The 22,176-nt window shown below is 37.9% G+C and overlaps 4 protein-coding genes across 5 annotated transcripts in view; 2 read left to right on the top strand and 2 right to left on the bottom strand.

Moving 5' to 3' along the window:
- The window catches only part of LOC126800911 (60S ribosomal protein L38-like), a 35,490-nt gene extending 13,416 nt beyond the window's left edge, over positions 1–22,074 (top strand). Inside the window, exons 2-4 of the mRNA XM_050528338.1 lie at positions 21,033–21,047; positions 21,586–21,769; positions 21,898–22,074. Coding sequence (XP_050384295.1) covers positions 21,033–21,047; positions 21,586–21,769; positions 21,898–21,920 — 222 coding nt within the window. The 3' untranslated portion in view covers positions 21,921–22,074. The remainder of the gene's footprint in view (positions 1–21,032; positions 21,048–21,585; positions 21,770–21,897) is intronic.
- On the top strand, positions 77–3,437 carry LOC126800896 (uncharacterized). Its single transcript, XM_050528320.1, has 12 exons — positions 77–175; positions 252–307; positions 389–422; positions 785–883; positions 976–1,124; positions 1,230–1,268; positions 1,371–1,463; positions 1,855–1,953; positions 2,234–2,335; positions 2,595–2,678; positions 2,812–2,877; positions 3,038–3,437. The coding sequence occupies exons 1-12, from the start codon at positions 103–105 to the stop codon at positions 3,122–3,124; spliced, it is 981 nt and encodes a 326-aa protein (XP_050384277.1). The 5' UTR covers positions 77–102; the 3' UTR covers positions 3,125–3,437.
- On the bottom strand, positions 3,764–12,651 carry LOC126800877 (endoribonuclease Dicer homolog 2). Its single transcript, XM_050528298.1, has 21 exons — positions 12,311–12,651; positions 11,966–12,143; positions 11,675–11,788; positions 11,436–11,570; positions 11,163–11,238; positions 10,462–10,667; positions 9,953–10,078; positions 9,747–9,876; positions 9,559–9,658; positions 9,103–9,298; positions 8,851–9,011; positions 8,395–8,613; positions 8,081–8,292; positions 7,641–7,912; positions 7,137–7,558; positions 6,883–6,986; positions 6,111–6,307; positions 5,520–5,729; positions 5,013–5,423; positions 4,486–4,764; positions 3,764–4,303 (listed from the first exon to the last, which is right to left on the bottom strand). The coding sequence occupies exons 1-21, from the start codon at positions 12,379–12,381 to the stop codon at positions 3,953–3,955; spliced, it is 4,170 nt and encodes a 1,389-aa protein (XP_050384255.1). The 5' UTR covers positions 12,382–12,651; the 3' UTR covers positions 3,764–3,952.
- Positions 17,845–20,928, bottom strand: LOC126800884 (peptide chain release factor PrfB1, chloroplastic). Of its 2 annotated transcripts, XM_050528307.1 has the most exons (6): positions 20,654–20,925; positions 20,280–20,560; positions 19,722–19,925; positions 18,877–19,092; positions 18,570–18,756; positions 17,850–18,462 (listed from the first exon to the last, which is right to left on the bottom strand). In XM_050528307.1, the coding sequence occupies exons 1-6, from the start codon at positions 20,811–20,813 to the stop codon at positions 18,158–18,160; spliced, it is 1,353 nt and encodes a 450-aa protein (XP_050384264.1). In that variant the 5' UTR covers positions 20,814–20,925; the 3' UTR covers positions 17,850–18,157. The 2 variants fall into 2 exon arrangements, with proteins under 2 accessions (XP_050384263.1, XP_050384264.1); XM_050528306.1 differs by having other exon boundaries at positions 17,845–18,462; positions 20,280–20,928.
- Positions 22,075–22,176: the final 102 nt, after the last annotated feature.

Here is a 22,176-nt window from a genome sequence, read left to right as displayed (position 1 = left end):
TTAATTGGGCCTTTGTTTGGGCTTTCATAATTGCCTTTGGACCTGTAACCTGTTAAACAGTGTGTGGGAGGGAGCCGGAAGGAAGGAAGTCAAGGAAGGGAGATGGGGATGCTCCTCTTGGTTTCTCTGCTCCTCCTTCTCTTGTTTGCATGCATCAAGTTCGCCACAGCTGATTGTAAATTCCCAACCTTCCACTCAAGATTCATTCAGGCCTAAACTGAAACTCTCTCTCTCTCTGTCTTTCTCTGTAGGTGATTTCACTTTGCTGTCCAAACGCCATGTCAACCGCCACGAAATTGAAGACAAAGTAAGCTCTCATTTCCTTATCTCTATACCCTCCTCGGTGAGAACATCTTCTTTAATTGTGGGTCTGTCTTGCTTGCTTCAGGTTGTTTGGATAACTGGTGCTAGCCGTGGAATTGGTATTCCTTTCTTCCTCCCACTTCATTTTGTTGCCTTGTTATTTTCACCTCTGCTTTCTGAAATGCCCCATTGTTATCATCGCCACCCGACTCTCTTTGACATTACTACTGTACGTCATCACAATAATGCACATCAACTTTTTTTATCAGTCTAATGATGAAACTGTATAAAATTCTCTGCTCTCGCTGCATATTAGCGTTTTCAATGATATTACTGCAACCCACGTTTTCTACACTAATAGCTACCTTATGGTGCTGCTTTATCTACATTATGATACATCTCTGGTCAAGCATTGCTATTGGTTTCAAGCCTTTTTCGGTGAAGCATTAGCTAAACTACATCATATTGCCCTGGTGTCTAGGCGAAATTCTTGCTAAGCAACTAGCGAATCTGGGAGCCAAGCTCATTATTTCCGCCCGTAATGAAGCCGAATTGGAGCGAGTCAAGAAACAACTCACTGGTTTGTTCTTTAACTTTATGCTGGACAAACAGCTTTGACATCTTGCCATCTTGGTTATGCCCCTCGTCCCTTAGTTTTCGTGCCGTGTGCAGGTAAACATGCACCTGATGGTGTCAAAGTTTTGCCGTTGGATTTGGCTTCTGGTGAAGATTGTCTCAAGGATGCTGTAGAGAAAGCTGAGTCATTCTTCCCGAATGCTGGTGTTGAGTACATGATCCATAATGCTGCTTTTGAGCGTCCTGTAAGTGGGTGTATTGGTTATTCAGCGTGATCAATTGAAATGCATTCCTTTTAATACTTCACCATTTCTACACTATACATCTACTCCTGCTTTGGTTTTTGGCAGAAAACTGCAGCCTTGGATGTTACTGAGGAGAGTCTGAAGGTACCATTCCCATTTGTTGCTATTTTTAATCTCTAAGGCAATTACTGCTCTTATCGGTCAATGTCAGTGAAAGTGATCATGTCAACTCTATCTCTTGAGTAGGTTACTTTCAATGTAAATGTGCTTGGGACAATAACGCTCACCCGGTTACTTGCACCTTTCATGCTGAGGCGAGGGAAGGGCCGTTTTGTTGTGGTATGTGGAAATTTGTTTTGTTATTAGGTGATGCTTATACCCAAGTTCTCTGCCAGCCCACTTACACTGCAAAAGAGATATAATGGCTATGTTTCCAGTGGCGATTTTTGCAAAAATTATGGTCTTTCCATGTGATTCGGCACATTGATTTTGTTTTTGAATGTAATATTACTATTCAATCCAAATGAGTTTATGAAAGGTCCAAGTCTGGAAGTTTACTAACGCAAACATAAATATGATTTTATATGCAACTCTTGGTACATAAAGTGCTTAATTTTTTTTATTAGTGTTGGTTAGGCATAACCCCCCCCCCCCCCCCCCCTCAAAAAAAATCCCTGCTTTTTTATTTTTATTTATTTTCCCTTGTCAGTACTATTTTAATTATGTGCAGATGAGCAGTGCTGCAGGAAAGACACCTGCACCAGGTCAGGCAGTATACTCTGCCTCCAAACATGCCTTAAATGGGTACTTTCACACTTTGCGTTCCGAGGTAAGAACTTTAACTTCTTTCAGTAATTCAGAGTGAAAGGAATGTGTACAAGTCTGTTTCGCAATTCTATTTTCTTACTAATCATAATTTTCATTCATAAGGAGACTTATTTCTGACCCATAAAAAAAAAACTTAATAGTAAAATTCAAGATACTACGGTTGTATACCAAGATGAGATTAATTGAAGACTTAATAGTAAAATTCAAGATACTACAGTTATATATCAAGATGAGATTAATTGTTATTAGAAAATGGTGTTAGTTAATCTTTTTCAATGCAGCTCAATCAGAAAGGAATTGGGGTGACTGTTGTTTGTCCTGGTCCAACAGAAACATCAAATGGTACAGGATCGGCAAGCTCAGAAAATAAAGCTTCTTCTGAGGTTCGTCTTTACACTAATGTTGTGTGTATATCTTTAAAACCCGCTCCTTACAATTTGCACATAAATTCTTCTTTTTTGAAAATTGGGCTGGTGTCGGTAGTCTAGGCTGGCTGTGCATGTTATCTCTTCTTTCTTATTTCTTATTGCTTTATTGTATTAGTCCCGGGTAGTTAAGCGGTCAAAAGAGCTTTAACAATCTATCTGAAACAGTTTTTGTTTTCGTTTTGTTCATTTGTTATTATCATGTTTGTTTTGACAGAAGCGCGTATCATCAGAAAGGTGTGCAGAGTTGACAATAATTGCTGCTACCCATGGTCTAAAGGAAGTTTGGATATCATACCAGGTATTATTATTGGCAGCTATGAAAAAATAGTTAGTAAGCTAGATGTTGATGGAAAGTATTTTCATCCTAGGATTTTGTACTTTTTGCTGTCAGTCCTTCTAATCATGCTTATATCTTCTGTTTTCCGCTGTAGCCTGTGCTGGCTGTGATGTACTTGGTGCAGTACATGCCAACCGTTGGTTATTGGCTTATGGACAAGGTAATCCGTACCCTACATGCTGTAGTCGGTTTTCAAATGTTTTGAATATTCTAAAGAATTTAAAAGCACGATAGCTTCTTTCTTTGGTTAAAATGCTTCTCTCATTTACTTCCCAAGCTGCCAAACTGATTTTGAGTTGTTGGTTAAAATGACCCCCCAGATTGGTGGAAATCGAGTTGAAGCTGCTGCGAGGAAGGGCAACACTTACTCATTAAGCTTACTCTTTGGGGAAAAGAAGGCATCATGAATATCTGAAATGCAGCTTTATGGGACTGCCAACATCGGTGGTTGTATGCTGCCTATGTTTAGATACTCAACACTAGGAATCCACAAATGACCCTCAATGGCATACCGACTTATATATAATATAAAATGTAGTCTTTTGATGTATTATGGCATTCATCAGTGAACTTGATTGAATGAAGTATGTCTAGTGCAAGATATGATGAGTGAAATGATCATATCATTCATATGAGAAAGAGACGTACTTCGCAGTATATGCTTGTGATAGTTTTGTAAGTAGAGTAACCTTAATTCTCAGTGAAGCAAAGTTTTGTGTACTTTTTCCTCGCAGTTCTTCAACAACAACAAAAATTGTGTACACTTCTTAAAATTTCACTGAGAAACTACTGATGGGATCCCAAAAAGATTGGTTAAGCAAGAGGTTTTGACGCCCATTTGTCGAGGAATAAAGCCCCAGAATTTAAAGAAAATGGTTGCACGACATTTGCATCTTTGTTCGTTCCGTGAACAGTTTGTTGGCAACAGGAATATGTTTTTCCGTCCCATGAAAACAAAAGGTAACTGATACTGGTAAGTATATGATAAGGTTGTGGTCTGTATTCTATAGCTACTGCATAATCTGTGTTGACAAAATGCATAATTGAGGCCAATCTGTGAAACAATTGATTAATTAGGACAGTACTACATTTGTAATAATCCCATTAACTGATAGCAGATCATCTGTAATTGCAAAAAGGCAATTTACAATTCACCACAGCCGACAAATAAGGTGCACATTGCTATACATCACTGTGTACAATTGTACACAACCATATCTTACATCCGTTCGCACTTAAATAGTTAATGTACTCTCTTTCAAGGACCTCAAGACTTCTTTGCACGCTAACTTTTTAGCTGTCTTCCTATCAGAAGCTGTTGATGAATGCTTGTATGTGACCCCATTAGCTTCAACCTCTATTGTAATGGTAGCTGCATCATTTTGGAAGGATTTCAATGGTTTCTTCATATCATAATGCATTTTCGAACAAAATTCATTCAGCTCTCTGGCAGGATGGAGTGTCACAGTTTCTGGAGTAATCAAGGGCTCTAAGAGAGGACGTATGCTCCGAAAGACAATATCCTTGTTGTATCCTGAATCAACATATATTGCCCCTCCTAGAGACTCGATAATATCTCCCAGTACCTATTACAAATAAAGATAGTTATTCTGAGAACCCCTACACCAGGGTGATTACTTGTTTCGACAATCTTTAATTTTAAATCTATGTGATGACCGTTATATGACCATTAGGGTAAGGGTTATGGTAGAAGTTTCTTCCTGTGCTGTGAGAAACATAACAAAAATGACAAGCAGAAATGACTAACCTTGGGGAATGATGTCTCAGATTCCCATCCAAAGGTAGATTCTGTAGATAATCGCCGAAAATTAGCAATTGTGTAAACTATATCCTTGTGGAGCTTGTGTGAAGTATGGAGAATGTGCTTGTGCAATTCAGCCTTCACAGCAGATCGGGCATAGCAATCATTGTTCACTGAAGCAGACCTCATGTCAGTTAAAACTCCTGGTGACATCCCCGGATATTTGTTGTACAAATAGACAGTTATCAGGTAATCTAACACTGCATCCCCAAGAAACTCTAACCTCTGCACAACGAATGACATAGAGATGAACAGACCGAAGGGAATGTTTAAACTATAATTAAATAGAGTGGTTTTGTATCTCCATGCAAGTGAAAATGAAACGAGTGATGTAAAGATAAGACCGTAAGAGGGAGTGAAATTAACTTGAAATGAAATTTAAAAACCCCATTTACTCTTATTATACGATTGATGAAATTGACAAGTAAATTACACATGATGCGCATGAAATAAGTCTAAATCAGTGTATGTACCTGATAACATCCTGGAATCTCAGGGAGCATGTAAGAACCATGAGTTAGTGCTTCCACTAGAAGTGAAGGATCACGAAATGAGTAGTTCAGTAGGGATTCTAGATGCTTCACATTGACAAGCTTTTCTGGCTGCACTGAAAAGTTCCTCGTGTATGGTATATATGTAAAATCTACCTTTATACCTACCCAGTTCATAAAGTACATAGCAGCCATTTCACCACCAGTACTAAGAAATGCACCTATTAGCGCCTCAACCACATCAGCAATACACTTGCTTTTAATCTTCCTTTTCCCCCTAATGTACATACTTCTTTCACTGGAGAGGACCTCCTCTTTCAATAGACAAGGTTCAGAAAAGTCTCCAGGTATGATCCATTTTTTTGGATCAAAAGGCTCGTTCCGAATAAAGCCCTACACAATATGAAACAATGGATAGTTCGTCACAATACAGAAGATGACTCATTTCCTGAATTCATATCATTAAAAAACTTGATAAAGAATTGTTACCGGAAGTTTGCGGTCACATCCAACTCGGCAAAGGGCAGCATTAGAAACTATTCTGTCTTTCTTTACACTTAGAAGGCCTTCATGATTATTTTGATAGGTTCTAAAAAGCTGCTGGCTAGCAGCGTATTTAAGAAATGAATCTCCAAGAGCCTCTAGGGATTCCAAATGAAATTTGTCTTGGCATTTTTTTGTTGTAATAGCTTCCAAGACCTACAAAGAGAAATCAGATGGCACAAATGAAGTAGATTTCAGGCTACTGCAGAAACTTCATTAAGAAACCAAAAAAGGAGAAAATGATACTTGATTTCAGGCTACAAATTAGACTTTAACCCTAGAATCCGGTAGAACACCAAGACTACATAAATTTTAGTACAGATTAGATAAGCTTCTCAATGCATTATCAACTATAAGAAGATGTGCCCCGAACTTGGACAAATATATAATCCAGTAAGATATACATACAACCTTACTAGCCACTCAATTTCATCAACTTAAAGAAAAGTCCATGGGATCAATCATGCATATTTTTTCAGCTTAGGAAGATTCGCTGAAACTAAGAATGTTTCTTATTGACAAATGTAGTATAAGTACCTTGCTGGTTGGAATAATGACCTTTTGCGTGCACTGATCCAAAAGCATATTTTTCAAATTGACAGCAGTAAGTAAAGCCTCAATGTGATACATGATAGATGGAACAAATGAAAATGTGTGTAGACAGCTAATTGATATGGGCGACATGATTATAGAACACAGCTCAGGAGGCAACTCCACAGATATATTGCTTGATTCTGCAAAGAAAAAAAGAATAACAGGGTACACCTCATGATGCATTCATTACTCAACAATTAAGCATAAGAAGGGAAGATACACATTGGACTCGCTCAAATTAACAAGGTAAGATCATTGGCGATCTCAAAAACATTTTTGCAAGAACAGTTGTTACATCCAAGAAACTTCAATTGCTGAATAATTTATAGTTTATTATGCACTTTAGTCACAATCAGCTTATCCTATTTCAAATTCGCAATTAAATATGTATAAAAAAGATAACGACTAAATTTTTATAGCTCAGTAATGAATGAAAAAAATGCCGTCATACAATAACAAGCAAATGCAGTCTCTTCTTTCCTATATTCATAAAACCACAAAGGGGAATACCAACAAAGTCTGCAGACTAAATTTTGCCTCCTCAAACCACATTATGATAGATACATAAAAGCAAAATGTATAAAGAATATTTGGACCCACATTGAGATTATGAAAAAGTATACTTCATCCAAAGAGGCAAGAATACAGAGTAGTTCAGAAGCAGGTAGACTATTTAATGAAACTTGACGTTCTCATGTATGTAAGAAAATTGCACCTTTTTCTGCTTGTTTTCCACCCCTTAGAACATGTTTTTTCGCGTGAAAAATGCGTCTTCCTTTCAGCAACAACTGTTTGTCAGAGCACAAGTTGATCCCATGCCTGCAATAAGAGAATACTGAGTTACTGATGATATAGTATCAGATGCAAAAAAATATATGCTCAATTATCCGTGATATCCTTTTATTTTTGGACAAAAGTTCATAAATCACATGAAAATAATGAGATATGTATACAGTAAAGTACACATACTTTGTTTCATAGTACTGCTTGTAAGTAAGAACTGTGCCATCACTGAGGCGAAGAAGTGAGTTTCCATTCATCTCATCCAACAAACCAGTGATGCAATACAAGCTACCATTATGAGGGGTCCACACCAAGGAATTCCGGATCATGCAGGTACAAAGAACACCATTTTTGGTACGAAGAACACGGGGTAAAGAACAATCTATGTGTTCCTTTCTGTACTCTTCATCTGGAAATAACACAGATATGACGCATTGCCAATCAATTATCGAAGGTCTCTGATGTACTCTGATCCCTGGGAGCAACAAATAATCAAACCCTAGATTTCCTCCCGAACAAAGGCCACCTAAAGCTTCTTTCAACTTATCCAAGTTATGATCCATTATAATTCGGAAAATCGTGATCTGGAATTTTCTACAGTGGAGTACCTAAATAATCAGATGCACTAACACATTGATGCCTCATATAGTACCACAAAATTAATAAATTGTGAGGAAAAAAAAGCATTACCTGCTTTGGATTAAGAGCCATCTCTCCACCATATTTAACTTTCACTGATAAAAAACCCCTCCCAAATTCTAAATCAAACTGCAAATCTGAAATATCTCTATCAAGTTTACTCCTCATGCCAAGCACAAAATCATTAATCGGAATATCACATCCGAATTTTTGATCCAGCTCTATCAAGTAGCAGTGATACGAAATGCTAGTATCAGTTGAACAAGGTTTGACCAATTCACTTGGCACATAACTGGATTGCTCATCAGCATAAGGCTCATGCTCTGCACATAGAACATGTAGAAATAAACTAGGAGTCATTTTTTCAGAACAAATTAAAACGGAAAAAAATATTCTTAACTTTAACAAATCACTGTGGAGAAAATTTAGTTACTGTCTCAAACATAAAAGATGGTCAAAAGCATGGAGAAACGAAGTGTTTCAAAAGTTACCAAACTCTTGTGGGGCTTCTTCCATAACAACATCTGGAACAAGATTATCAGTTAAAGCCCCAATCTTGTGAAGTTGCTTGCAAGCTTCAAAGCATGTTATCTTCTTCAGAAATTTACCACTTCCTTCCACACGAACATGAAGTATTGGACAGCTCTTGGGAAGATATAGAGTGCAGGTCTCCACATCCCACCTTGGAGCAGGTTTAAAATAACTAGAAGAAGAATGTAAAGATAGATTAAAGTTAATGAATATAACAATTATTCAAGACTAACAAACTACAGAGAAGAGAAGAATAGTGTTGCATAGGACTAACCCATCAGAAGGGAGCCTGGAGCAATAGAAGTACATCAAACCAATAGAAGACTCTACGGTTAAGCTAGCTCCAGTGCTTTCGACCATGTAGAAACCATCATCCTCTAAATCAATTTCCAGCGAACTACAGGGAGAAGAAGAATGCCGTAGTGACTCCTTTCTCATTATGTCTCCACTGGCGAGATAATTTTGTAATCGAGAATATGTGTTTGAGTCTCCTCTGTAGAAACCAACAAAGCAGATGAAGTCTGCATACTGATTTTATAAAGATCTACTTTAACGATTTACACCAAACAAAATACAATGTGAAATTCTAAATTTCCTATAAAAAAATTACTGGCAAGTTTGAAATCAAGAATGATACCAATCAAAGGTAGGAAATACATATACTCCAAAGGATTTTTCAAAACCATGCCACACAAACTTCAACTTAAAGGAAGCTCAATGGAGCTATTACCTTTTCACCATTAATACATAATCTGAGTTCTGCATCCTAGCACGGCCTCTAGACTGTATGAAACTACAAACAGTGGAAGAAGGGTCAAATCTGACTACCAAATTGCAGCTTTGAACATCTAAACCTTCTTCAAGAATCGATGTTGCAACAATAATGTTCACCTGAAACACATATCATTCTAAAAATCACTCATGGAAAATGCAAAGACAAAAAAACAAAGGGGTTTCTCTTCTGAAAGGACGAAGACAGTACCACGCCGTTACGAAATTCTTCAACGATCTCATTGTGTTTTTTTCTGGTTTGGGATTGCATCCCACTGTTATTTCCAGCAATGTACTTTGACTTCCAGTCATTGTGTTTCGGAAGAAATTCATTCAGTAAAGATTCTAGTACGACTGCTGTGATGACCCGTTCAACAAAAACTATACACCTCAAATTCGTTACAGCACTGTGTGCGATTAAATAAAAAATCAGTAGTGAGCATAAAATATAGCATAGCACAGTTACAAAAAATAAAACTAATACTAACCATTTTCACATAATAATAACATTAATAAATACGTGGTACTGTCTAAAAAGAATAAACAAAATGTGGATCAATGAAATCTTGTGTGAACCGCCATCCTTTAAAGATTCAAATTTTAACTGACTCAACCACTATCCTAAATCTATTCATAAACATATAATGGTAATTTAGGAGAAGCCAACCTGTATTCAAGAAGCAACTGAATGAGACAAACCACTTTGGAAGTTAGAAACCCCTTGTTCATGTTGCATATGAAATCATCAGCAATCATCCAGTTTGGATCTAGTGAAGGAAAGAAGCAGCGTAAAAATCAATAACATGTGTAAGTTTATGCCAATACTCAGAGAACCAAAACCCACAGTAAGCATACCAGATGGAAGAAGACGTGCAAATGATTTGTAGGCTTCTAGACTGAAGGATTTAACGATTCTCTCACCCATCACATCTAGCTTATCCCATGCAAAGAAGTCGGTATCATTGTTTGAAAAAGACAAAGCAGCCTGTTCAGATGAAAATGCAATGATGTCAACTACGCCAATAGCATACAACAACTAGAACATAGCTCAACCAATTTACCTTTGAAGCAAGCCAAACACCAAGTTCTTCCAAACAAAATGTTAGAGCTGAAAAATATTTCATCAGCTTTTTGCTTATAGACTGTGAAGATTCAACGAGGTCCAAACCTTTTGCTGACAATTCATGCTGAAATGTAGTAAAACAATTGTCAGTACACCTTTGAAGATATATTACAAAAAAAAATATAGAAGTATGGAATTTATAGAGCTAAATTCCACTCAATTAAAATTTCGGACAGTCCACCAACTTCAAGGAAAGGAAATGAAATAATTAAGCATCATTCCATTCAAGTATTGAATTTCCCCTAAAAGTCATCTTGCAATCTAAGAATTTAGTTAAACAATCCTCTACCATTACTCATTTGCTCCTTAGCCTTTCTTTTCCCTTACAGACAACTCTATCAATATGTAATTTACTCCATAGACAAGTCAATCAAATCTACATTCATCATATGACTAATGTAAAACAGTAATCATTAAAGATCAAGTGCCATGACACAAAATACACACCTTTTCTTTCAAATCTTTCAACTGATTTGTTAAGTGTGTATACAAGGCAGAGGGAATTTCCCTATGTCTGTATGTTCTAAACTTGGGTGTTGAAGTTGGTATAAACTCAGCAAGCACAGATTCATCAACACATGTATACACCTTCGAATTCATCACTGTCTCAAGTTCATCAATTGTTTTCCAATAGGATAACTCTGGATTTCCACCTTTATCAAAAGAAATATAAAAATCTGTAAGTAAATCATAAATGCATCTAACTATAACTATATATGTATATATATATGAGGCCCGATCAAGAGCGGGCCATCCGAACGGTGAGGATTCGCCCGTTCCGGCAACCGGAGATGTGCAACAACGGCGCCGATGGTGCCGGCCATGCCCCCCCCCTCCCGGTGCTCATGTCTGTGCCGGCCGGAGCTCCATTTCTGGCCCACGGCAGCCGGAATCTGCAAATTTCCCATAAACTGAAATTTCTGGAAATTTGCAGGTTCCGGCTGCCGTGGGCCGACGATAGATCTCTGGCCGACACAGACATGAGTGTCGGGAGGGGGGCACAGCCGGCACCTTCCACGCCGTCACTGCGCATCCCCGGTCTCCGGAATCACAGTCGTCCGCACTTTTGGTGCAGTGCAGACATCCACTCTTGATCCTCTATATATATATATATATATATAATAAAAGAAATCTTGTGACGCAAAAACCTTTTGACTTAATCGGGGAAGCAGTCATTCCAAATATTCTTGGAAGTTCAGAATGTAACTGGCGGTGAAAGAAGTCCTGCATATCACCCAAATCATTCAAGTACTGCAAAAGCATGAACTGGGTATGCAACAATCCTATGATAGCATAGCCAGGGAATAGTAACTTCCAGTCACTCAATCCCAGAGCCATGTTGATGTAAAGGAATTAAAGAACTAATCATTTTCCCAATTATAACTGTCATGTGCTATCTCTGTTAAATTTACCAAGCTCACCCTCATAATACAAGCATATGCGTGGTTACCCCTGGCATGATGGCATTCATCAAAGATTAAAACCTTTATCATACTAAGCTTAAAGAAGCTATGCCTCAGATTATTCAGTAATATTTGAGGAGTCATCACAAGCACCTGTAACAGAAAAAATAGAAATAAAAAATAAATAAAGTTGCAGAAAATGTACGAATGAAGCAGCTCTGCGATAAGATAATAATTTCATCATCAGAATTCCTCACCTCATATTTTTCAATTTGTTCCTTCCACATTTTAATGTCCCAGAAGTCCACTCCCATATCTCCCCAATACATACCGACTTTTAAGTCGGTGTGCATTTTGATTGCGTCAGCTTGCTGATAATAATGATAACAATAGTAGGAGAATGCACAAGTAAGACAAGTGATGCAGAATATATAGTCCAGGCATAACCATAATCATATACAAAATAAAAGCAGAAAATTATCTAGGAGACAAGTGTAGATGTAGAATGTAGACTAAAGAGAGAGGGATTTGCAATTTGCATCGCGTACCTGTTTAACCAAGACGACTGGGGGAACCAAGAAGACAGCAATGAATGGGGATGGTTTACGGAGCAAATAGGCATAGCTCCGAAGAAGCATTATGGCAATGAGTGTTTTTCCGGAGCCAGTCTCCAAGAACACTATGGTATTCTTTTTAATAGCTGCATCTAATGCCTCAAGTTGGTAACTGTGAAGCACAGACACAATAACAGAGATTTCAACCATTTTCAATAGTTTATATTTCCTCTCAATGATCAACCAAACAAACAATCAAGAAAATTCTATCTCTCCCTATATATTGGAACAAACAATGATCGATAAAAGAAGAGGAGAGGAGAGGAGATAGGAAGCAACCTTCTGGCGAATGGGAGAGGATCGGCAGATTGTTGGGTCGGGTCGTCAACCTCCACGGGAGCCTGATCCATACTCTAGGCCGAGTTGCAAAAGTAAGAAGCAGAGAGTCTGATCGCAGAGTAGCGATGAGAATTGCTATTGAGAGAGAACGAGAGACAATGCAAGTGTTGTAACAGTGAGTGAGGGAGTGAGCGGGTGTGTGCTTTGTGTAATTTGAGTTGAATGTATAATTGAAGGAAGGAAGGAAGGAAGGAATATAAAGAGGGGAGGGGGGCGAACTTGGGAAGGAAGAGGTTTCGCCTTCCTGGCTTCCTTCCAATGGAAGGTGACGAGAGAGATAGAGAGAGAGAGAGAGAGTAAAGTTTGATTCGAAACCGCAGTGACAAGGGAGGGTGGGATGAGGATGATGGTGCGTGTAAATTGTGATTCCCCTACCTCACTCCCCTCCAAAAACTAAATATTAGGTCAATGACACTGCCAACGTAGGTGAATCTCTATACATTTGTCCCGGTGACCTCATCAAACACGTTCGTTCACCTTCTTCCTTTTTATTTTCTTTCTTATTTTCTTTGTAGCCTTCTAGGTAACGCACAATCTTCAGTTGTTTGGATCTCTCTTTGAACATACTATGTCATCTTTCATTCTCGGAAAAAAAAAAAACAAGAAGTCTTTCATCTTTGGTAGTCTACTCTTGTTACCACAAAGTCTAATTTGTAATTTTTATATTCCATTACGAAGTTACTGATTCTATTTCCATTGTTTGATGCCTCTTGTTTAAGTTTACTCGATAAAAAAAATTTATATGTTGGTATTGTGCATCTCCCTTGTGGGGCTATCTCATATTCTCCGTTATTTGAATCTGGCTTTGAAAACTTTTATGTAGTCTTTGGTCTTCTATTCTGAATATTGACATGATCGTTAATTATAGTAAATGAGTTAGTGATACAATTTTCTTCATTCAATGGTCTTTACTAAGTTTACTCAAGAAAGATAGAATATTTAGGTTTTATGTAACGCATGGTTTTCCACAAATGTTTTCCAGCCCGAGTGACTTAATCCGTGGAACACTACAATTCAGACGGATTCAACAAAGTCTTTGATCTTCCTTTTGGAAGCGTTTTTCTCTGAGGAAAAACTTTCGTCGTTCTAGGGTTTTCCTAGGGCAGTGATGCCATCGACGAGCTCTGGGATGACTGTTTGTCCCTAGAAATTCATGGGGGGCCTAGACTCGACCACGCCTCTTCCTCCAACAACCCTGAAAAGCGCACACTTTTGCTTCTGTTCTCTCAAACTCAACCGAGTCTGCTATTTCTCTGAGTCAGTTACCATCTCATGTTGTTCGTGGAGATAAGATATATGTTAAGATCAATGAATCCTTATACCGGGAGCAATTGAAGGAATTCAAAACCAATCTTATTAGTCGATTATTGTTGCGTAAGGTTTCTAAACCTTTAAGGTCTGATGCCCTGAAAAGTCTGTTAGCTGCTCTTCGGCAGCCTTCTCATCCTTGGTGTATGGTACCGCTTGGTAAAGGGTACTTTGACATTCATTTTTTCCACTGAAAAGAAATTGCGTCGGGTATGCGGTGGGAGCACTTGCACTCTTCCTGATGGAATTTTTCGTTTAACACAATGGAAACCCGATTTTGTTCCAGGTGATACTCTTCTGCAAACTCATGCTCAGCTTTGGGTTAGTTTTTATGTTCTGAGCCAAGATTATTGGCACCCACATCATCTCATAGAGATTGCACGGGGTGTGGGACTCCATTGCAGATTGATAAAGCTACGAAGGAACGACAATATGGGTACTTTGCTAAAGTTTTGGTTGATGTTGATTCTGCAAGTGAATTACCGTCTTCTTTGATGGTTGAACAAGAAGCTCATTGTTTTCCAATTGATGTGGTATATGAGAATATGTGTACTCACTAAGAAAGAGTGGGCCGGTCACATGGCTGATAATTGTAGATTCATGATTGATAGAACGTTTTGTTAAAACGTCTATGATAAACCCTGTAAAACATCATCGTTAGTATAGAATAAGCAGGGATCGTTCTTTCCGGGGAATTGAAGGGAACTTTGAACTTTTAGTGTTAACAAATAATTGGGGTTTTGAGATTGATTATTAACTACTAAAATAAAACATAAATTACTATTTACATGATCGACTTCTCTTTAACAAACTTAAACCAAATTTACCATTACACCACATAATTACAAGTTCGAACCTATCATGCATTCTAATTCAACCAATTACATACTTTTTAGACAACAATACAATTAGAGCCTTAGGAGATCATCTAATCGTGCAAGATTTTAATTAACATTTAGATTGACTTAGGGCCTAATCTAAATTTGCATGCAATCGAATTCAATAACACTTAGAGTATGAATCAAATAAGGTTACATTTAAGCACCAAATCTTTGTTGGAGACATGTTTCATGTATGGCGTCACCCACCATGGTTTCACATGCAAATTTCCAGAATTTTTACCACTTTTAATCAACACAAATCGAACCTACTTAGGGCATGATTCGATTTGTGTCAATATGGTTGATGAATCTAGCACTCAAACACAATCTTAGGGATTGCATCCAACCACTAAATTCATATGCACATATCTGAAAATTATCTAAAAGTATGAGAAAGATGATTAGAACACAACAATAGAAATACAAACTCATTAATTATAGAAAACCATCAATTCGGCAAAGATCCAAAAATCCAATAAAACAATCTGAAAATTCTAAAACAAATACAAAACCAATATTTCCACATAAATAACAACTTACAATCTTCATAGACAAAGAATTGTAGATTAATACAAATAGACGAAGACATGGAGATGAGTTACGAGAATCACACGTTGTAGGAACCTTGGAGGTGTGTCTTCAATAGTGAAACTCGGTGGAGATGATGATAGTTTTGGGGTGGACGGCTTGGCTAATTTGTGAGGGAAATTTATGGTGGTGTTTTGGTAGAGTTTTGGCTCTTGAATGCTAATGAGAAGTGATCCTATTTGAGAGGTGAAGCCATGTATATATAGAGGAAAGATGGAGGGTTTGAAATTGCTTCTTTCTTCCTATAAACATGCCATGTTTTAATCCCTAAAACATGGAAAGTTTTATTCCCTAAAACATGCCATGCTTTAATCCATAAAACATGGAAAGTTTTATTCCCTAAAACATGCTATGCTTTAATCCCTAAAACATGTCATGTTTTATTCCCTAAAACATGTCATGTTTTATTCCCTAAAACATGCCATGTTTTATGCCTTTAATGATCATCTTCTATTTAATTGTTGCATGACTTGGCTCCATCTTTTTTTCTTTAATTATCTCTTCAATCCAATCTGAAAATAAGAAAATAAAATCATAAGTAAGAGATAATTAGTTTCAAAACCTAACAAGGATTCCTAGTCAAACTAGGACTCTAAACCAATTATGCATTTTAACTCATGTAAGCACAAAAATGCATCCAATACCACTCAAGACTCTTACTACGACTCAATGACTCAATAGTACAACAATAAGGGCTAAGCAAAGTACAAATTGAGGTAAAAACATGTTAAAAACGTCGCACAAAGTACTCCTATCAATGATGACCTCTAACAACGTGTCAAAGGTTCAAGGAAATAACCTTGTTAAGAAGCCTTCTCGCATTGTGCGTCAAGAATCTCGTCCTAAGGCAGTTGCAAACATTGTATTTGAGCAAAATTTAATCTCTAGTCATGAATACGTTGCTAAATTTGCAGAAGATACTATCAGCGAGGTTGTTGATGAGGAACTTGATCGTATTGCAGATTTGGTCCTCCATTCTTTTCTTGCACTTTTCCAATATTAGCTGAGCAGATTTCTGATATGCCCATTCCTCTCTCTGAATAGCATGATATGTTTATTTGGGAACCTTATTCCTCTGGTGATTTATGTTTTTATAGTGGATATGATTTTATAGGGCATCATTTCCATGTGAAAGAGTGGACATCTAATATATAGCAGTATTATATTCCTCCACGTTACTTTATTCTGGTTTGGAGAATTTTATTTGATCGGCTGCCTACTGATGATATGATGCAAATATGTGAAATTCATGTGGTATCTATATGTCAGCTTTGTTATTGATTTATGGAGACTTGTTTGCACTTATTTTTACACTGTCCTTTTTTCTTAACGTGTCTAGAGGTGGTTAGTGGTTCAATTTGGCACTTCTTCTCTTACTTCTGCCTCTCTGATTGATTTTTGGATAAGCTATCGTCGAAAGCATTTTCTCTTCTAAGCTTTATAATCTATGGTTAGCGGTAGACATGTTTACCTTCATGGCTTTATGGAAAGACTCATAATAAGCTAAGGTTTGACAATTGTCCCCCTGTTTTTTCTAAGTTGTGTTGCTCAATTATGACTTGGATTAGTCAAATTAACTCTTTTGTTCTTGATCATTTTAAAGGTGTTCTTAATGCCCATTTATTGGCCCTTTCTGGGTGTTGTTCCCAACCGGTGTAAGGCTCTAAAAAATTAACATGTTTTATAGCAAATGCCAATTTTTCCTTGGATTAAAGTTAACATTGATGCTTTAGCTAAATGTAATCTAGGTCCTACAACTTGTGGGGGTGTTTTTCGGAATTTTACAGGGGGTTTTTAGGGGGATTTTGTGAGTCGCTTGGATGAAATTCTTCATTTTATTCTGAGTTTTATGTTGTCATTTTGTCAATCGAAATTGCTATTGCTAGAAGTTGGTTCCATTTATGGTTGGAAAGTGACTTTGTAAGTGTGGTGGCATGTTTCTCTTCCAGAATTTTCTCTCCTCCATAGAACTTGAGAGTATGTTAGCACAACTGATTATCTAAAGTCCGTCTAATGTCCTTTCGATGCAGTCATATCTTTAAGGAATGAAATGTGGTAACTGACATAATGACCAATTTGGGCCTCACCAATGACACATTTACTTGGTATGACAGTCCCCCCTAATGTGCTTGTTAAGTTCTTACAAGCTGATTACTTGAGATTTCTGAATTATCGGTTTTCATAGTATGATGATCTACTTTTTATGTCTTATTTGTTTAAGATTGGTTGTTCTTTTTCTCTTGGCAAAGTTTTGATCTAGTCCCTCTTGCTATGTATTTTATTTTTTGTTTTAATAAAAGGAACCGGACGTGAGGCTGAGCCTCCCAACTAGGCTGGGTTCCAAACCCTAAAAAAAAAGAGTGACTTAATCCGTGCTATAAGATATTATTTTATAACGCTTCCTCCTCCGTAACCACAAAAAAAAAATTTACGATTTAACTCTAATTAACATTTGCGGGATTCGAACTTGGTTGACGGCCCAGAACCTTATCAACTCAACTATTTTGGGTTTTGGCCGTGTTAACTTGAATTTTCTCCTTTTTACATCTCTTGTCAAGCTAGGTATTATCGTCGACAGGGTTCGAACATGGCCACAGTTAGGCTCTTTCTAACTTGACAAGCTATAGTGTTTTGGTTGCGTTAACAAAAATATATTTCCTCCTCTTTTTTTCTCACCTCTCAAGTGTTGTTATCCAAAAGGACTCCTCCCTAGACACCAAAGATACAGTAACTCCGATCAGCATCCAAATGATTCGAACCTGGTCACACCAAGGCTCTTACCATCTCTACAACTTGTGGTAGTTTTAATCAACTTGTGATAGAGTAAGTACTCCTCAATCTGTTGTAATTCGGAAGATGAGGATGCTTCCGAGCTTGGTTCTCATTAGGATCAATCACAGCAGGCCGTTTGAAAAAGATTCACCTGATCAGCAGTGTCCTTTCCATTCACGGACTTCCAGAAATTGTACAATGTAAGCACCAGAATAGGAGTTTACTAACAAGCTACAGCCTAGCCTTGGCTTGATGCACTGATTTTCATACTGTATTTAAGTTTGAGGTACGCTTTGATGTAAGGCTCCAAATCACCGTCCATCACAGAAGTGATATCAGATGTTTCATATCCTGTCCTTACATCCTTGACGAGTTTGTACGGATGGAACACATAGTTCCTTATTTGTTGCCCCCACTCTGCCTTAACTGCATCTCCTCGTATTTGCTTAATTTCTGATGCTCGTTGCTCCTCAGCAATCACCAACAGCTTTGCTTTCAACCTGCTTAGAGCTTTTATTCTGTTTGCGAGCTGGGATCTCTCTTCTGCATTGCGTTCCGTTTTATGGTGCATTGAGAATACAATGCAATCAGTCATCACAAACTAAGCAAGAGTTAATACATAGTGTCTAAATATATATGAAGAAACCAACCTGTGCAGCGAACAGTGACACCAGTGGGGATGTGAGTAATCCGGACAGCACTTTCAATTTTATTCACATTCTGACCTCCTTTCCCACCTGCCCTTGAAGTAGTTATCTCCAAATCCTCTTCAGGAATTTCAACTTTCAGTGATTCCTCAGGTAGGAGAGGCATCACTTCCACACCAGAGAAGCTGGTCTGCATCACATCTAACTTCCAATTAAAACATGCACTAGAAATTGAACATGCATCTATATGAATTTTCACCATTCTTTCCTCATAATATGTATATGTATAGCAAGCAGTGTTTCTAGATACCTGGCGAAGACCTTTGGCATTAAAAGGAGACTGTCGTACAATGCGGTGTGTGCCTTTCTCCCCAGACAAATAACCATAAGCATAACGACCTTCAACTTCGAGTGTCGCCGACTTAATTCCAGCTTCCTCTCCGGGGGATTTCTCAACCACTCGAGTTTTGTATCTCTGTTTTTCTCCCCACCTCATATACATCCTGAGTAACATTTCAGCCCAATCCTGCACTGCGAATTATCAAGGGTTTTATAAAAGAAAAACATTTACTTTGTTTTATATATCATGTGTTAAGCCATACAACAACATAATTGAAACCTAGAACATAAGTTATATCACCAATGAAAAAATGAAAAGAAAAAGTAAAAAACTTTTATAACGAATGTGAGGCCTAAACAGGAAAAAAGAGCCTACAGAAGTTAAATTTCGGTTTTGATACAAGGGAGAGGCTGAACAAATTAGACGCATGGACCATAAGCATATGAAAATAGCGACCATCAGCTTATCAACAATCAGAAACATCATTATACCACCACTCGTAAGGAATCAAGCAGGAGTGCGAAAAGAATTATAATGCATGCAGTTGCCGATAACAACTTCAGTAATTGCTGAAAATTTGATGCACAACCATGAGTAATCACAATAGTTGTAACAAACTGGGGTAAAGCTAATTTAGGCTGTATTCTAAATTTCTAAGAAAGTTCATGAAAAAGAAGAGCAATATGCATGATCGTTATGGTCAATTCACCACTCTACCCCATAATGATTCTCAAAGAATTCAACATTTCCATCAAAGTAATTTTAAGAATGAAAAGAATGATCTGCTCTTGCTTTGCACATATTATTGTTGTTACCTGTGCGTCAGTACCTCCAGCACCGGCTGTAATAGAAATAACTGCACCTTCTTTGTCATAAGGCCCTGAAAGAAGTTGAGTCAACTCAAACCGATCCATAGCCTTGTTCAATTCCTTAATGATACTGGAAGCCTCTTCAAGAAGCGCATTATCTGTGGAGTCCATCTCTTCAGTTAGCTTGACTATTGTTTCTGCATCTTCAACCTGCATCCAGTGCATTTTAAGGTGCAATGCTGCTTAGAAGTAGCTCGCTTTATGATCTCTCAGATGGGTACTTAATGTGTGTGTGTGTGTGAAGCAGTGTTTTAATAGGCAACAAGAAATTATGTTGCTAAAGGAATAATAGCATACAAGCCTAGCAGGAACAATGTCAAAGTCCAGTACAACAGAATAGGACACAAACAACTATTATTCCTTTTACTTGTGTTCTCTCAAGTTTTGATTCTAAACACATCCAATTTACTTGAGTTAAACAGGGTAATTAGTTATACACCCATCAGCTATTGCAGTGAAAAAGAAGAAAACATTAGAGAGTTTTTGCATGGATGATATATAGACCAGTGTTTTGAAGTCAGTAAGGGATTTGATTCGGTCTTTGACATCGGTGAGGGCCAAAAGGTTCTCTTGAGCCATAGCTCGATCATCCCAAAAGGAGGTATCAGCTGCTTTGGATTCCAACTCGGCAACTTCATTTTCCAACTGTTGGAGACAAGCAGAAGCTCTTATCTCATGAACACGTTCTGCAGCAATTTCAACCTCTCTTCTCAATGTATAAAAATCTTGCATTGCCCATTCTCGTTCCTCCGCGCTTACTTGACTCTCCGGTGTCGCATATAAAACTGAAACCATAAGAGCAATTTGAATAAGCTTAATACCCAATTCGGAAATATGCACACAAAAAAGAATAGGCCTCTTTCGAGGAAGGAACGAACCAGAAGGAGAGAATCGAGAAGGCGCGGAAGCTAAGATACGAGAAGCGCGAGGAGAATAGGAGGACTTGCAGGGTAAGTGTGCTGGTCTAGTAGTACTACTATTCGAAGCTTTGGGGGATAAGATAACTGTTGAGCTAAACCTTCCAAGATGAACCTCCATGGATGGTGGCAGCACGGACCAAACAAAAAGGATAGCAAATGCCTGTTGGTTTAAATCAAATCACTCATTCCGGCAATTCTCATCGTTTCACCAATAGAAAATGGATCCATGTGAGGCCCAGTGCCATAGGCCCATTGACAAAATTAGATTTAGGGTTTGCAATATAAAAGCGTCTCGAATCGCCATTCAGGTCAGGTCCCCCTGCCTTGAAAATCCTGAGCAAGCAGCACCATGGTACGCACTCTCTTCCTTCACTGCGAATAGTAACTCGGCTATATATTCTGGTTACCGATTAGGTTCTTACGGCTCTATTCCTTTCATTTGTTAATTTTCTCATAACAGGCTTAGCTAGGTATTGAAAATGCATTTAGATGGGTTTTAGTATATAATTTTCTGCTGTATTATTTTTATGATATGCTTAATTTACTCGAATTCGTAAAATCATGAAATGTTCCTGCATTCAACCCCGATATTAGGAAGCTGAAGGCAGTCACCTTTTGGCACTGTTTATTTTGGCTTTTGTAAACCGTTGCATGTATTGTTGTCAAATTTATATGTTCTGGTCCTTGCCTTTAACCAGGGGATGACTAGCTAGCTCTTTAGAATATGGTCAGCCAGCGTTTTTTTTTTTACAATTGTCTGTTTACTACTAAGCATGTACATGTCCTTAACTGTTGCAAAAATAATTGATAGTTGTAGCTGATGGGTACCAAACACGTGAATATATTGTGACCGTTTAAAGATTTAATGTATTTTGTTCTTCGACCGCCAGCCGAAGCAAATTCATGAAATCAAGGATTTCCTTCTGACTGCAAGAAGGAAGGACGCACGTTCTGTCAAAATCAAGAGAACCAAGGAGGCTGTCAAGTTCAAGGTTCGCTGCTCAAAGTATCTCTACACACTATGCGTGTTTGATTCTGAGAAGGCAGACAAGTTGAAGCAATCTCTTCCCCCAGGTGTAGTTTTTATTGTTCACTTGATGCCAGGTGTGGCATATTTGAATTTATCTGGGCTAGTTCGACCCTCGCTTTGGTATTTGTTGGCATTGTTTGATATGTGTCTGCTGTTTCTACTTCTTATGTAGGCTTGAGCGTGCAGGACCTTTGAAGCATATTGATAGCAGTCAGTGAGGCGTGCAATGAAGAAATGTTTCTATGTTATGGATTTTGAAGACTGAAAACCCTCATGTGTTGTTGGAATTAGATGTGTTATTATTCCCAGATATTTGGTTGTTTTGAATTGAGTATGGTTTTATCATGAATCCAGTAGACTTGGTTTTTCATTTCTGTGAAAAGATTTGATGCCTTATCTTGACATGTCAAAATCATGAGTCTGAGCTTGACCGAAATCGGAAACAGAGATG

Source organism: Argentina anserina, chromosome 6 (genome assembly GCF_933775445.1).
Source record: "Argentina anserina chromosome 6, drPotAnse1.1, whole genome shotgun sequence".
In the NCBI taxonomy this organism is placed as follows: domain Eukaryota; kingdom Viridiplantae; phylum Streptophyta; class Magnoliopsida; order Rosales; family Rosaceae; genus Argentina; species Argentina anserina.
Note: the sequence above shows the minus strand (reverse complement) of the source record. Positions and strands in the feature narration are given on the sequence as shown.

Bases quoted from the DNA above. Each gene is read 5' to 3' on its own strand.
- LOC126800896 (XM_050528320.1), top strand. From the start codon at position 103: ATGGGGATGCTCCTCTTGGTTTCTCTGCTCCTCCTTCTCTTGTTTGCA. The intron at 176-251 runs GTAAATTCCCAA...CTTTCTCTGTAG, and splicing joins CAAGTTCGCCACAGCTGATT to GTGATTTCACTTTGCTGTCC. The intron at 1,269-1,370 runs GTACCATTCCCA...TCTCTTGAGTAG, and splicing joins TTACTGAGGAGAGTCTGAAG to GTTACTTTCAATGTAAATGT.
- LOC126800877 (XM_050528298.1), bottom strand. From the start codon at position 12,381: ATGGATCAGGCTCCCGTGGAGGTTGACGACCCGACCCAACAATCTGCC. The intron at 11,571-11,674 runs GTGAGGAATTCT...TTTCTGTTACAG, and splicing joins AACAAATTGAAAAATATGAG to GTGCTTGTGATGACTCCTCA. The intron at 4,765-5,012 runs GTACATACACTG...TTCGTTGTGCAG, and splicing joins AGATTCCAGGATGTTATCAG to AGGTTAGAGTTTCTTGGGGA.
- LOC126800884 (XM_050528306.1), bottom strand. From the start codon at position 20,813: ATGGAGGTTCATCTTGGAAGGTTTAGCTCAACAGTTATCTTATCCCCC. The intron at 19,093-19,721 runs GTAACAACAATA...TTCGCAGTGCAG, and splicing joins CTGGAGGTACTGACGCACAG to GATTGGGCTGAAATGTTACT. The intron at 18,463-18,569 runs GTTGGTTTCTTC...AACGCAATGCAG, and splicing joins TGTCACTGTTCGCTGCACAG to AAGAGAGATCCCAGCTCGCA.